The sequence below is a fragment of the Corylus avellana genome, chromosome ca3, assembly GCF_901000735.1.
Source record: "Corylus avellana chromosome ca3, CavTom2PMs-1.0".
NCBI lineage: Eukaryota > Viridiplantae > Streptophyta > Magnoliopsida > Fagales > Betulaceae > Corylus > Corylus avellana.
In genome coordinates this window covers 75,449-92,191 of record NC_081543.1, presented here as the reverse complement: position 1 = coordinate 92,191, position 16,743 = coordinate 75,449, and the positions used below count along the sequence as shown (strand labels likewise).

General features: G+C 35.5%; 1 protein-coding gene across 3 annotated transcripts; it reads right to left on the bottom strand.

Annotated features, from left to right (window-relative positions):
* Positions 1 to 4,129: 4,129 nt before the first annotated feature.
* Positions 4,130 to 11,768, bottom strand: LOC132176245 (ribosome biogenesis protein BRX1 homolog 2-like). 3 transcript variants are annotated; one of them, XM_059588394.1, is made up of 9 exons: positions 11,476 to 11,768; positions 8,008 to 8,239; positions 7,766 to 7,907; positions 7,136 to 7,214; positions 6,805 to 6,929; positions 6,079 to 6,180; positions 4,758 to 4,826; positions 4,576 to 4,674; positions 4,130 to 4,486 (listed from the first exon to the last, which is right to left on the bottom strand). In XM_059588394.1, the coding sequence occupies exons 2-9, from the start codon at positions 8,202 to 8,204 to the stop codon at positions 4,355 to 4,357; spliced, it is 945 nt and encodes a 314-aa protein (XP_059444377.1). In that variant the 5' UTR covers positions 8,205 to 8,239; positions 11,476 to 11,768; the 3' UTR covers positions 4,130 to 4,354. The 3 variants fall into 3 exon arrangements, with proteins under 3 accessions (XP_059444377.1, XP_059444379.1, XP_059444378.1); XM_059588396.1 differs by lacking the exon at positions 11,476 to 11,768 and adding an exon at positions 9,339 to 9,363; XM_059588395.1 differs by lacking the exon at positions 11,476 to 11,768 and having other exon boundaries at positions 8,008 to 9,331.
* Between the last annotated feature and the right edge of the window lie 4,975 nt (positions 11,769 to 16,743).

Below are 16,743 nucleotides of genomic sequence, written 5' to 3'. Positions count from 1 at the left end.
TTTGTCAAAGAGGAATTTGTCCTAGAGTGGCCGAAGGCCTGGTGGTGAAGAAAGCCGGCGGTGTTGGAATTATCCTCGCCAACGGGGCTTACAACGGCAAAGGACTCGTCAGCCTCCAATCCCACGGTCACCATTGATTTCTGTGTCACTCAACTCGGAATCAAACCCACAGTTGTCTCATTCTCGGGTCGGGGCCCCAACGCGCTGAATCCCTAAATTCTCAAGCCTGTCCTGATCGTGGGGTATAATGGGTTTTTCAGCAAAAATATGCCACATGTACGGCACGTGACAGGAGCTCCGTTAGGATTTCACATAAAATTCTAACGGAAGGGGCAAAGTGGAAGAAAACGAAAGTTGGATACATCAAAGTGAGAGTTTTTGAACAATGGGGGGTGTCTGCAAAAAGAGCGAAAGTTTGAGGGGGGTTAGGGAAGTTTCCCTCGCAAGGCTCGAGCACCGAGTCCCTGTACCTGGTCGACAGCACCTGGGTTTTGCTGCGGTTAAATCGCACTACCAGCGACGTATCCTCCTCCACATCTCCCAACCAATCCGCCACCCTCCAACTCTTCTTGTTCTTGATCTTCCTCTTCGATCCGCTTTTACTCGACTCGTTGCGAGTTCTGCTGACGAGTTCCTTTTCCTAACTCGGTTCTCCCAAGTCTACCTCGTCGTCTCGGAAATCAGCTTCGTCAGAGACTTTTTTATTTATTTTTTTTATTTTTATTTTTAAATTTGGAATTAAGGATAAATTTGAAATTTTATATATTAAAAAAAAAAAGTTAGGGGTATAAACGTCATTGTTTCACTTTTAACGTTCAAAATCTGACAAATTGGTTCAAATTGACTGCAATTGAAAGTCCAGGGGTTCAAATTGAGATGTCGTGAAGTTTGGGAGGATTATCAAATGACGTGGTAATTCAAAGGTTTAAAGTGAAGGTACCCATAAAAAACATGTACTTCTGTCATATTTACTGTTTGAGAGGAGCTTGAGGCTTTTTGTGGCCTTTGTTGTATGCCGTACCAAAATTAATTAATGTGAAAAAAGTATAAATATCTTGTATATGGAAGTGTTTGAGAAGGATTTGGCTTATATGCTGTTATTTTAACAATAGCATATATGCTGTAGTTTAATCAATTATCAAGATTAAATCTCAAAGTTGATTTAATTTTAGAAGGATCCGTTTGAAAATTGAAATTTGTTGATGAATAGTAAACGACTCTCGTGAAACGGATCCACTAGTTTATGGCTAATTGCTACTAACCAATTTCTATCCAATTTTGAATTCCGAAAACTCAGGTCTGCTCTAGTTTCTCGAATCACAGCTCTCTCATTCTCCCTCTCTTTCTCTCCACTGCAGAACAACCGAGACACGCACAATCAATCCACAAAGGTGGGTTTTCTCTCCTTTTTTTTTATCTGATTTCTTTTCGACCTGAATTTTGGTTTATGGGTTTTTTACACTTTTTAGTAGGGCAGGCAAAACATGTTCATGGCCAGCCTGTTTACGGCACAACCCATTTAAGCCCAGCCCGAACACAACATGTGTCGAACACCCAAACCCGAACACGACATGTTTTTTAAACGAGTAACACGACACGATATGTGTAACCTGTTTAGATAAAGGTGTTGTGTTGGGTTGACACGACACGACCCGACATGAATGTAAAGTCATTTTAGTTTTTAACTTTTTATAGCCTAACCAAAATTGCAAAATCTTAGCAAATAAAGCAACAAATACAGTGTGGCAATCTTTCCTCCACTTACTTTCATAAACAAAATCATTTACAACAATAACCAAACCATCAAGGGCAAAGCTTGCAAAGTTATAGGGCACATACAGTAATGTTAAAACCAAAGTTAAAACTAAATGAATTACATGCTCATGTTAAGGAATATTAATAAAAATAACTCCAGGTGGCTCATCAAACTTCATCTTTGTGTGTACTATATCAAAACATATAGGGGGATATTATCACACTATGATTAAGATTGTCTTAACGAATAATAAATCAGAATAAAGAAAGAAATAAAATTAAAGTCCAAGTTAATATGCACAACACTGCTCAACATCAAAAGCTTTTCTTCATTTGAAACCCTATGCTTAGAAATGCAAAGGAAACAGCCTATGGAACAGAAATCAGTTATACACATAAGATCAAGAAATCAACTTTCTTTTCAAGTACTCTCTAAGAAACAGAGTAACCAAAAACAAAATACTAACCCATTCGGTCAGGAACCGAAATATCCAAAACAAAGCACCAAAACTATAGAGGTTAAACTTAGCAAATCCGTGGACACTGTATTTCAGAGTCACAAAAGAAAACCTTAAAATATGATAAGTCCAACTTTTGATATGTCCAAGTATTAAGTTCACAGAAAAGCTGTAAAAAGTGTTATAAAATTTTCAAAATAGGGAAAATATACAAACTCCGGCAATTAGAAGTCAATCTACCGATGTTATAATTATTTATATATTATCATACCTTATGTTCGTTAAAACAATAGTATAAGAACATGAATAGGTATTATTAGATGGTTAGTGGCTATATATATATATATATATATATATATATGGTGAGTGGATGTTCTTGGAAATTAGAGTGTTGTTCATGGCATTGCTCGTTTGTGATAAAACCTGCACTCCAATGATTGATTGAACCACTGCTTTTTCCCTGTATGTTGGTCTACAACACCGGCTTGCATGCGGTAGTGAAAATAAACGGTACCATTTTGCCCAGTTAAAAACTAAACGGTACTGTTCCTTTATTTGATTTGATTTTTGTTTTTTTTACAGTAACATCATACTGCACTTTTTACTCAATTTAAGGGTGAATGGATGTCTGATCCCTTAAAATTAGGGGTGTTAACCCGGTCCAATTTCCTAGTTTTTGGCCAAAACCGGGAACCGGAATTGGGGTACCTTGGTTCTTGATTTTGGGCAACCGGAACCGGAACCAGGTCCCAGTTACCAACCAGTTCCGGTTTGTACCCAGTCCGGTAACCGATTCCAAAATCTATACAAACACCAAATCTCAACCTGCTGGAAAATAGAACCAAACATCAAAAATAAAATAGTAAAAACCCAGCATAACAAGCCAAAAAATTTCAACAATTTAACAAGCAAAATAACAACAATTTCAGCAAAACAACATTTACATGTATTGCTCCTTTATGACGCTTGTCGGGTCCAATTGATTTGAACACTTTTCATGGGTGCATTCAGATATGGTTCTTGAATTAAATGGTTCTTTTGACGCAAACAAGTTCGCGATCTTAAGGAAGCATCAAGAACACATAGCACTTTGCAAGAAATACTTGATCTCGATGTTTCAAATGGCACTGTAAAGAAACCAGGAAGCCATTCACGTAATTTACAAAGAGTCAGAGAGAGAATGTGTGTTAGAGAGTGGCGGCTAGTATTGGGTAAGGAAGAAGAGAATAAAAGAGAAAGGCGTGAAGTGTGTGTGAACCCTAGCTAAACACAAAAAAACCAATATATATATATATATAATATTAAAATATTTCCCGGTTTTTACCGGGTGCCAAAAACCGGGACCAGATCCGGGGTCCCCTTTTTTTTTTTTTTTTTGCAGCCAGAACTGGAACCGGCTCCCCGGTTTCCCAATTTCCCGATTCCGGTTCCCCGGAATTTTTTGACACCCCTACCTAAAATGAGAGTGAAATGTGAGTGTACTATGTTGACATATTCATAACTCATCTATCATTCATATCACATCAAGTGCAGTGAATTATTTCAAGTGGCCTTTCAATAAAAAATGTGTAAGACATTTAAAATATGTTATATCAACCGATGTAATTTAAAAATATTAACAAACAATTTAAAATATTAATAAAATAAATAAAATCACTTTATATCACCTCAAAACATTTTCAAATTTGTGAATACTGAGATGCAATATCTCTTTTGTGGGCTGCTCATTTTAAATGAACAGCTCCGATCTTGACAACTAGGCTAAAAACACAAGAAAAAAAAAACAATAGTCTGTTTAGGTGATTTTTTTTGGTGGATTGTTGACGGTTCACCCGCTCACTACCTAAACCTATAAGTAATGATATGACATATGAAGGATCATACATCAACAATCTCTCCTCTTGATCTAAGACACATTAGAGAAAAATACGATATCATATTGAAGAGAAGTAAATGAAATATGGATGATGTGACAAAAAACCTCAACCTGAAGACGTACATAAGCTAATCAATTGGGGGGCAATAGAAAACCAAAAAAGGCACAACCAATTAAGCGAATTATGCCTGCCATTTCAAGCTGGATAGAGGATGATAGGAAATTATGTTCCTTATAACCAAAAAGGACGAGGTCTTCAAATGTATCATTCTTTCCACATTTCTGCAAACTCATCAGGCTCCAGTGGATTTGATAGCTCATGCATCTTCCTCCTTGTCTTTGCTTTGACTTTCTTCGCATACTTCCCAGCCTTTTTCCTTTTCTCCAATGCTCGAATCTGGAAGCACCAAAATGGGAACGATTTCTAAAAGTACAAAAATAAAAAGGTTCAAACACTAGAGGCCAGCATGGGACATCAATGAATACCTGATTTGGTGATATGTAAAATGGATTCTCATAGAGGGTAGGGCCTCCGAAGCTGCCACCAAATATTTTGATTGGGTTCAAGCAGAATCGCGGACCAACCTATACAAAAGTATCTTCGGAGTTAATTTCTCATTACAGGTGCCAGATAAAGCACATAAATTAAGAAGGAAATCACCACCAACCTCAACAAGGGTCATATTTTCTAGGCCCCCTCGAGCAACTTTATCTGCTTCAATATGAGGTACAGCTATCTGCATTAGAAAATTAAGAAAAATAAGCAACATCCTCACTAACAATTTTCAAATAAAAGACAGCTCCAGTAGAATAATCCCACAGACACAAACGTAATATAGTACTATGGAACACCACATTAAGTTATTCTTAATTTTTTTTTATAAGTAATATAATATTCTATTAAGAAAGGGAAACTCCTAAGTATACAGGAAGTAATACAAATAATTTACCTAAAAATTACAAACTGAGGTTTAAAGAATCCAGAAGTTATTCTAAACTTGACTACCAGTCTTTTCAGTATTAAGAACACTCATAATTTGCTTATAGTTTCTATAATCCTACTAAATGAGGGAAAGAAGCTTTATTATCACTTTTAGGAGGCCATCTTCCTAGGATTAGGAAGGTCATCGACATCAAATTCGTCTAGTTTTCTTGAAATGCTTCAAAATGTCATACCATCCTCAGAATAATTAAGATACAAGTCTTACCCAAGGCTTTCCCAATGGCTATTAAGGAATTTAAGATATCTTATATAATATATTCGTCATGTGCCTTTTACAAGCAGGCCCAACTGACAACAATGTCAATGACAGTCAAACTAAAATTTGACCCTGCCTGGTAATACAGACACATAATGAATACGAAAAATCACCCATACCTCATGTTAACACCAATAAAACAAAACCATTCAAGAATTTCTGTGATCCAGTTAGACAAATACCATAAGCAAGACAAGCTTGAGGGGGGTTATTAACACACAACCTAGATCCATAAGATTATATTATATGTGCAATGGACTTGGCAAGATTACGGTAACTAGTCACTACTTTCACCAGATAACAGAGCTTCTATTTTTATGGTTTTTTTATAGGTAAACAGAGCTTCTATTCACAAAGCCCTATTCATAATAGGTCAAACCCTAGACCTCATCCTTAATAAAGAGGAGATATACCACTGCACTTGTTTTCCCCTACAAGCAGTTTCTGCTTTAAGAATACTTACATCAACGGCTATTGTTTACTACCTAAACCCTATAGCAAACCCTTCACGCCTTAATACAAATAAAATGTTCATCTGAATCAGAAAAATACTAGTTTGAGCTTATATCTTAAAAGTTTTGGATCTATACTGTTATATATATTCTACTTTATCTAGATGCCATGCGAAAATATGATGGGACAAAACCAGAACCAACCTTTAAACTTTAAATTTAAGCCACAATTCTGAATCCTAATACAGCACATTGATTAGAATTTATAATTCACCCACCTGGTAATTCCGAAACCATATGTGGTCATCAACAATGGAGAAAACAAACACATGATCATGATAAGGTTTAGATTTTCTGTGGTCCTTTGGTATTCCAAATATCTGGGGAGATGAATAAAGAATGTCAGTATATCCAATAACATTGCTCAGACATTAATAACATCAAATGGTAAAAAATAGTACCATAGAATTACCAAGTTAGGGGATAATATTATTGATCAGAAACAACCAAGCCAAAATTCATTTTATAGTTCATTATTAAAAGCCAATTCATAGCTATACCAGATCCGATAACTAGGCATACAATCAATGAGCAAGTTCCCTCAACTTCTAAAAATGCAAACAATCTCCTAGAAAACTGAGCAAATACATTGTATCAACAAATTTTCTGTGAAGAATTTGACAAGAGAATGTAATAAATCAGATAATAGTTATCATGCATCAAAATAATTTTGGCTGACATTATGCTGTTGGTTATATATGAATTAGGCTACCACGAATGTCAAGACATTTGACTTGAATTTGTATGATTAGCACTTCACATCATACTAGGAAATATCATATGGACTTGAGTTTTAGATTTTCCTTTTCCCGGGGTAATGAAATATCAAAATATTGTTTACAATTTAATTTGACAGAATGAGGTATTAATTGTTCCTTCTATATGTGAAATAGACAGGAAACAAACTTTTATAGCTACAGAGAGAGGAAGCTAAACCAAAATACCTGAATTATCATCTCTTTCAAAAGTTTCCAATGAGCATCTTTATCAAAATTGTCCGAGAAAGTCAAAATGGGACGAGACCCTTTTAAATGATTTCCAGTAAGCTTCAATTCCTCCATCGTGTGCACTGGAAACAAACGGGTAAAAAAAATAAAAAACACATTGATTAACCATTTCTTCTCAAATTTATACAAAATGGACTTAACCATATTTAATTGGAGATGAATTGATTGTATTTTAGTGCTATCAATGGATACAGAAAGGTAAGAGTTTACTTCCATGAGACATTCATACCAAACTACCAAATAGTTAGAAACCAAAAGAGAAGCTTACCAGCATTAACTAAAAATTTGACAGATGGTCCATTGGGGCATTTTGCCATCCATAGATAAAGATCTTTGTGTTTCCTGCACTGATATAGGAAAAAAAAAAAAAAAAGGTATTAATCCACATGATAAACTGAAGTAAAGCAAACTAGATCTTCATATTCTTAAACAAGTCAATAGAAGTATTCATGTAAGAATACTTACATCCTAATAACCAACCAATCAATAAAAAATAAACCAGTTAACTTAAATCCCTTCGATTACCAGCAATTAATTACTCAAACTTAAGTCCCATTGATTACCAGTAATATATTATTCACTAGAAGGTCCAAACCCTATCTATTCAAAAATTATCTTATTCTATATCAAATACAAATACCATAACAGATATTGACATAATTACCCAAAACAAATAAAAAAGAAATCACTTCGATTACCAGCAACTACTCAAACTTAAGTCCCATTGATTACCAGTAATATATTATTCACTAGAAGGTCTAAACCCTATCTATTCAAAAAGTAATCTTATTCTATATCGAATAACAAATACCTATAACAAATACAAATACCTATAACAAATACAAATACCTATAACAGATATTGACGTAATTACCAAAACAAATAAAAAAGAAATCACCTCAAAAAACAGACAGGAATTGCCACCCTTTAGCTCGACCAGCTCATTCAAAGTGGTGCCCTTACTAGCCTTTGACTCAACCTTGTTATCCTTCTTGCAGTGTGGCAAGAGTGACACCACATTCAGCATTAAATGCCGGTACCTACACACCACATACAGACAGTCCATCTGTAAGCGGAACCAAAAACAGCATAACAAACAAACTTCACGACAAGGAAATGCAAATAAACAAGCTTTTCAACCTGTAATTGATGCGGCGCGAGCAAGTAACCAAAACCTTCTCTTTGTTCCTGAAGACAATGGAATCACTTTCTTTATTCACTTCTTCATTCTTGTCTTTCCAACCCAAGAGTGTCCTTTTAGGTCTCTCTGCAGCAATCGTATCCTTCTTAGGAGGTACCGCCACCTCTGTCTCACTGTGTTTTCTCTTCTTCCCCATTGTTTCTTCTTGTTATTATTATTCTCTTAAGACAACTAAACATTCAATGACAAGCATATTTGTCAAATTTTTCACTAAAACTAACCAACTTGGAGCATATAATAACAAGAACAACAATACCCAGAAAACAAAATTATGAAAAAGAAAGCTAAAAAGAAAATGCAACCCATTTGTCGAAATTCATAGACAAGAGCTGTAAAAACAAACAGCTTAGTCAAACAAACAGGGAATAAAATGGAGAGGAAATCAACAAAGAAAACATGAAGTTCCCAACATAACCATGGGAAATGTTGTCACAATTTACAGCCAATCCATATTATAAACCAAATCCATGTTTCATTACCATAACACCATACACATTAAAACAAAATCCCATTACGGCATTCTTCTTGAACTAAGCAACCCCTCAGTCACTTAGAGCATCCTCAATGAACTTTCTAAAGTTTAGCTAAAAAATCTACTTTTGTTATTTTAGCTAACTACTTTTCACAAACACCAAATAACAAGCTCCCTAAATATTTCTCTACTATAACTAAATATTATTTTTTATTGGTTTTAGTTGGTTGAAACTAATTGCCATGAATAGTGATGCAAACCCCCTCCTCCAACTAAAAGTACAACAACAATAGAGAAAAATTTGCAACAAAACAACTTGGCAAAAACAAACAGTAGCAACAATATCAACTACAATTTTATTTTTTATTATTTTTTTATAATTGCAATACCAACTACAATTAGCATAGCAATTGAAAAAATAACACAAAAATACTACACCAGATCTTCCAATTACATCAGCAGCTTAAAAATAACACAAAAATTTGTATCAAATGGCTCTGACTTTTCACCCTTTGGGCCTATTTGCATTTCGAGGATCTAAAAGCCCATAAAACCAACTAACCAAATTGACCTGCATGCTGCTATGGTCCGCATGAGAAATAATGAACCTTACTATAGATTTGTTATCCCCCTTAAAATTGGCTCAACATCTATCACATTAACCAAATGGAACTCTAGTTCCTTCATCCCCGCCAAACAAGATGATCAGCACAACAAACAGCAGAAGGTTGGGCCCATTTATGGATAATGCAAGAAAATGTCATGCCAAAAGGTGTCTTAACCTCTTTGATGACATACCATGAAATAATTAAGCAGCCCATTATAGATCCTAAAGTCTCAAGCTCCCATTATGTGCCACTAGTGCATGTGGCCACCAATGCACATCTACATAGATAATAGAAGAATCAGCTTTCAATTCCAAATGGCTTTTACTAATATGTTCACCTTAAACACAAAAAAACATGATGGGAACATCTCATATAATAAGTGATTTCATCTATGCATAATTCATCTCAGTTCATGAAACTGAATTAATAGAAACAAACAATTAAAGTTTCAGAAATTCGGTTGGATGTGGCGTCAACTAAAGTAGAAGTAATTGCAGGAAAAACTCTTCAACCAGAACTAAACCATCAGACTAATACTCACATTATTTTTTTTCAAGCAAATTCAACCAAACATTAAGAATTTCAGTTTCTCTTTCAATTGCAAGCAAATCAGGTACTCAACATTCTTCAAGAATTTCAACATCTCCTTCAATGAGCTTCGGTTACCCCCAAAAAATCAAGGTGTTTCAAGCAAAATTCTACCATAACCCACTACTACACACACGCAGTTGAACTCCAAAAAGAAAAAAAACATTCAATTATGCAGAGAATGAGTTTTGGGTTCTACTTCTAAATCTCCCAATTTCTTAGACAATTAACTAAATCTCCAAGGCAGCAAGAACCAATACCCATTCAGAGATTGACCCAAACCCAGCATCAACATCCCAATTTGAAACAAACTTCATGATGTTCCCTGTTTCGATGTATAATCAAGGCTCCACAATCCATAGAAAAAATTGTCCAATCTAATAACTTACATCAAAACGACATTACTCAACTCTAGCAAACCTCAAAATCAGCATATACCCCATAGAGAATCTGAGAAAGAGCGAGAAGGGAAAGGGGGAAAAATACCGGACTCCAGAGGGGAGAGAGAGCTGTGACATTAGAGGGAGAGAGGAAATATGTTGACCATCCCACCACCTCTGGCACCACCACTACCACAAGGCCACAGCTTTAGTTTGTAGATTAAAGAACCCAAGGAGACCGTGAGAGAGAGAAACTGCTGGCGTGGAAACAGAGTGCGGGAGAGAGGAAATATTATATTGTGAAATAAGGAATGGCGAAAACTTTTCTTTTGATAAATTTGGGGAGACTCTGACAAAACCAAATTTGAGGAACGAATGGAGAGCTTGATAATCTACCGTTTTTGAGAATTTTCTCCAAAGTTTGGCGAAAACAACGAAATGGAAAGCTCATATCAAAGAACTCATTACTATGACATAAGATATAGTCGAGATTACATTAAAATCAAAATATGCTAAGAAACAGCTCATCGCCTCAAACTTCATAGTTTGATATTATAAACAGACTTGAGGTAGTAGTTTGATGTTATAAACAGACTTAAAGGAGGACATTTCGATGATGCTGCAGAAACACTAATTAAAATGCTTGATCTAGGCTTTAATCCAGAGCATTTGGACAGGGCAGCTGCGTTGCAGGGACTAAGAAAATGGATCAATCGATCTGGAAATTTAGAAACTTACCTCAAGCTTTGCAAGCGCCTGTCAAATTTGACAGATACGTTAGAGATATCATAGCCAACTCATTGATGCATCCAATATAAGAACGATCACTATGTTTGGCAGCAGGGAATTGGAATTGGATAAAAGTGAAACCTTAGATACATGATGTTCTAGAGACTCAAATTTCATACATTTAGAATTTGAAACTTCAAACCGCATGATGCCAAACACAGCAAATAAATCCTTCAGGAAGCTCAAGTGGAAGATAGCATACTTGATTCTTACAGAAGTAGTAAAAGAAAAGCATGTTGTTTATTAGAACATGAAGCCAAAAGAAATCATCCAGATGGACACCTAGGCTCCTTGCACATTGCTTTCTGCAAAAAAAAATTGAAACGTCCCTTTCCTATATTGTTAAAACCTTGAAAACCCAACCCAGAATTCAAGCCAATCAAACAGAGTCTGTCTTTTTTTTTTGTCAATAAACAAAACCAACCATCAACACAATGAAATTTCTCTAATTTAACAACTAAACACACAAAAGAAGATCTTGGAAGTCCAGAATGTACCCATCTAAGAACAAACAGAACAAACCCCCAAAACCTATAGTAGATTTCAAGAGATTCATGAAAAAAAAAATACCTGAAATTGTCACCGATGAAAAGAGAACAACGGACTGAGGTAGAGAAGGCCGAGCCGCCGAGAGCAGAGGGAGATCGAAGCCAAGACAGTGAGATATTGTGAGAGGAGACGGTGGCGAGAGAGCGAGAGGAAAGGCCGGCGAAGGAGGAAGAAAGTGAGAGGAGAAGGCGGCGAGAGAGCTGAGAGTGAGAGGCTGAGAAGAGAGAACTGAGAATTTAGAGTTTGAGAGAGGAAGGGAGGAAGATGACTTGCAGAGGCGACGTCGGCGTGCGTGAGATACAGGGACGAGCGTGAGTGAGGTTTAGGGGTTATACCATTTCAAAACTACGTCGTTTTTAATTAAGAAAGAAATGGTTAAAAAATTGTTATACCATTTCAAAACTACGTCGTTTTAATGTGTAAAATGAAAACAGTTTAAAAATTGATTTAAAAGAAGGGTTAAGTACATTTTTGCCGTGTGGTTTAGTTTTTATCATGTGGTATCTCAGTAGCTCGGTTATTCATAAAAACAGATATGATACTTCTATTCATATGACGACATCAAGTCAGTGTCACATAATAAATAATAAAAAACTGAGGGATTAATATGACCTTCTTTATTCTTTCTTGTTTTTCATTTTCTGATCTCGCCCAAATATTCCAAATCGAACGAACCCTGGCTACCACTGATCTGGTGGTTTATTCCCCAATTTATGCATTTTATATCCCCTGGACATCCCTAATGTCAAACATCATTAGGCTCAGTGAACTCTAGTTATCTTCTTTTTCTTCTAATTCTTTGTTCGATTGGGGAAGAAACGACTGGTGGTAGCTAGGGTTCGTTCGATTTGGGAAATGAAAAACAACAAAGAATAAAGAAAGTCATATTAATCCCTAAATTTTTTATTATGTGGAATATCAGTTTTTATTACGTGGCACTGACTTGATGTCGTCAAACGGGTTTATTTGGCACTTAGGACAGGTGCCGACATTTTAATGGGTCTTCGTGTCAGTGACGTGGATTTCCGTCAAGTTTTGTAACGGTAGATGCACGGAGGTACCATCTTCGCCTTTATGAATAACCAAAGTACCACTTGTGATAAAAACTAAAACCTAAGGGGCAAAAAATAAAATTGTTAAACCACATGGAGCAAATGGTTTAAAAAATAGTTTTAAGTTTTGACTAAGAACTTCAACAAATTGTTCAAAAAATGGTTAAAAAATTGTATTATATATGTATAATTATAATCTATATAAACTTATAAGTTTATAACATACATTGAAACTAAGTCTTTAGGTATTTAACTGTTGTATTAGTATGAATTTGTATACTTATGACTTATGTGATTATGTCATATTATATATCTATAATTTGTTATTATATAATCATACGATTTAATCATCAATTGATCATGTGATATAATCATATAAATTATAATGATAATACATTAATGCTTCAATTGTGGTTATAAGTAACACATTGTTTAATCCAATATCAATTACTTAATTTGATATTATACGAATCATATTATCATTGGACATGAATAATAAGATTAACTTGATTAAATATTTGAGTTGTCATTGAATCATATGATTAAGTATTGATCTTATACATTGATATTATTTAATATGTATATATGTATAATTACATTTTATATGGACTTATAAGTTTATAACATACATTTGAATTAAGTCTCTAAGTACCTAATTATTGTATTAGTATGAATTCGAATACTTATGACTTATGTCATATTATATATGTCTAATTTGTTATTACATAATTATATGATTTAATCATCAATGTGATATAATTATATAAAGGGTAAATATATTATAAGTCCCTAATGAATGAATGCATGAATGTTTTAAGATACTTAATTGCCTTACGATGACAGAGCAATGGTACTAAAGCTAAAGGGGCTGAGGAATTCCATATGGAATTCCTAATAAAAAAAAAAGAAAAAGGATTTGTGTGCGATTATGAGAATACATCAAAGGTATTCTTATCCAGTATCTCCACAGTTCTGTCATTACTTGTTTCCATTTTTTTTTGTTGTTGATAAGACCCAGCCAGTTGATGTCTGTTGGTTGGTCGTGAGAGATTGATAGATTGGAACCTTCTACGCTAAACATTCTTTAGAAATTGAATGCTATGACCTGCTAAGGAGGATTCGCGATGGAAACCAGGACTTAAATTTGTCACCACTTGTTATGGAATTGTTGGTATGTTATATACTTTTTCAATTTTTTTTTGTGAACTCATGGTGTTCTCTATGGCCATAGGGTTCATCAAATTTGTTGGACCTTATTACATGCTGCTTATTACGAAAATAAGAAAGATTGGTGCGATTTGTAGGCACACAATTTATTGCATTGCCGAGAGCGAGATGATTTCAATTCCAAATTCTACTGTGCGGTACAAAATGGCTTGTTCTAAAAATGAGAACAAGGCAAGTCTTTTCTCCATTACGAATTTAAATGTAATATGTCCTTAGTACTTATGAGGAGACTAAGAGAGTAGTGATCAGAATTGTAGATTGTCCATATGTATTAGGAATGTCAACCCGTTGCCGGTTTCCTGCAACGGGTTTCCAGTTTTTGGCTAAAACTGGGAATCGGAACCGGGGTACCCGGTTTTTGGTTTTTTGGAAACCGAAACCGGGAACCCGGTTACCGGCCGGTTATCCGGACCGGGTTGATAATGCTAGCAACAACGATTTCTTCCCTCTCCTTTTCTATTTCTTTCCCTCAAAAATTGCATCCCCTCCAAATCGTTCAAGAATACCCATAAAATTAAACACCCATTTAATTACAACCCACTTTCCCAGCAACCAAACATAGAACACCACTAAAAATCAACCACGCACCCCAAAGATTTGCTTCTGATTACTTCTTGGCACATTTGACTGGAACACAAAGTCGCTCAAGTACTTGGAGCCTGCAACGCGATCAGAGGCTATAATGGGATCGGGATCTGGCAGGGACATTCTCGTGGCCAGCCATGGGTGGCGCGAGGAGAGAAAATGTGAGGCCACTGTGTTAGGTGATTTAGGGTTTGATAAGGAGGATTAAACCAAAGAGAAAGCTTCAAGAAGAATTGGGGGAAAGAAAAAGCAATGTGAGGAAGAGAAGAGTAGCTGCGAAAATATCTAAGAAATAAGGAGTAGACGAAGGCATGGTGAAGTGAGATAGCTGGCAAGCATTATCAAAGTGTTGCTTGACAACTATATAATACAGTGTTGTTTTGGGTTGTTACGTGGCTCATTTGGGGGTTGTTTTATATATAAAAAAATTAAAAAATATTATTATATATATAAGCACCCAGTTCCGGTATTCCCGGTAAAAACCGGGTACTGGAACTGAGGTACCCGATTTTTGGCTTTTCTTAACCAGAATTGGAACTGGATCCCCAGTTTCCCAGTTTTTCCGTTTCCCAATTCTAGTTCCCCGGTATTTTTTGACAACCCTAATATGTACTTGAATGAGACTTTTGTTATAATGTTTGGGTTGTCTACCAGCTAATCTCTTTCTTCAATTTTTCAGTTTCATTTTGGTCATTGAGATTATCATTTTTAAAGTTTTTTTCTTGGTCACTTTTTTAGTTGGGTAGAATTTACCACTCCCAATAATATTTTCAATTAGATTTTTTTTATTCATGTTTTATGGCCAATATGATAACCCATTTTGTGAATGCTTTTGTATTTGGGTTTTTGGTTTTCCCCATTGAACAGTGTTTACTATGTGGAGAACGTGATTCTTGGGGCCATAACAAAAGGACAAGGATCATTTCACCTATCATAGCTTCTAATATCTATGACTTACATGTTCACCAATTGTGAAATTGTAATCAACAGAATAGGTGTTGTTGCTGATTGTTGTAGAGGACCCGGCTGTTGTGGAACAAAAAGAAACTTATGTCTTCACTAACCATATTTGGGGTTATGTAAATAGCCAGTAGATTCAGGTAGTTGAGATGTATAGGAAAGAACGGGGAATTTTGGATAGATGGTTTTCTACTTCCAACATTTCACGTACAAAGCCGTGCATGGAGATCTCTGTCATAACATAGTTGCCTCTTCGATTTGTTGCGATGAAAAATAGTTTTCAGCATGTGAAACATTCGCTATTCAATGGTCATTGAATTGATTATCTACAAAATAGGTCATCTGCCAAAGGAAAGAAATATACCAACTTTTATTACTTAAGATAAGTACTAAAATAAGATTGAAAGCCCCTACCATGCGGTTGGCGCATAAAATGCCCATTTTACAGCCCGCAATACATTTTTGACACCTAAGTCAAACTCCTCTTAAATAATAGGATTGAAAACACAGGATTATTTTGCAGCCCCTTCATCTTCAGACATTCTCAAGATAGCAACCCCTTTCTTCTTCATCGCCGGCCAAACCTATCTGGAAAAAGCAGCCCGTTTCTTCTTCATCGCCGGCCAAACCCAATTGGAAAACGCAAACCCAACCTCAAAATCAGATCCTAATGCCTCAAAAATCGATTCTAATGCCTCAAAACTTATTTTTTGATTCAAAACGAAATCCTAGAGAGAAGGTTAACCCTTTAGGGATTTTATCACCCTAAAGGGTTCCATCGGATCTCTCTTTCTCTGTTAAATGACAAGGATAAGGAAGAAGAAGGAAGAAGAAGAAATGGGAGAGGAGTTGTTGGCAAGAAGGAAGAAATGGGAGAGAAGAAGAAATGAAAGAAAAATCTAGTGTTTTAGGCTGTAGGATAATTTTGTGCATTTTTTTGTGCTTTAGGTGATATGTCAATCTCCTATTAGGGGTTGCAAAAGACCACTTTTGTGCCATGATTGTATTGAAGTTAAATTCAATAAGATTGGATTATTACTTATCAAAAAATCTACCAACTTTTGTGATGCTATGCTATTAAATGGTTAAGAAATATAATGTGTTTGTGTAACGACTGAGGTATCTATGTTGTAAAATACTTTTTACATATGGTATAGAGTTTTCAATGTTAAATATCAGATAAAAACTACATCGATCTATTATCAAACATTGGGGAATCAATCATGGGCCTCCCCAACCAGTGATTGTGCAAAAGCATTGGCTTCTTCTGGACCATCTGCCATGATATAATTGATCATGGCCGTACTCTCAGAATTCAAAGATGCTTGTGCAGGATGTGTAATAGTAAACTACTACTTCTTATTGAAAGATAAAAGTGCGAGATCGTTTATAAATGCAAGACAGGATCATATTGAAGTGAAGCAGGATCATTTGGAGGTGAAGTTGGATGAGAGGTTTGATCAGT

Bases quoted from the DNA above. Each gene is read 5' to 3' on its own strand.
- LOC132176245 (XM_059588394.1), bottom strand. From the start codon at position 8,204: ATGGGGAAGAAGAGAAAACACAGTGAGACAGAGGTGGCGGTACCTCCT. The intron at 6,930-7,135 runs GTAAGCTTCTCT...GTTTGTTTCCAG, and splicing joins CAAATTTTTAGTTAATGCTG to TGCACACGATGGAGGAATTG. The intron at 6,181-6,804 runs GTATTTTGGTTT...TCATCTCCCCAG, and splicing joins TGAAAGAGATGATAATTCAG to ATATTTGGAATACCAAAGGA.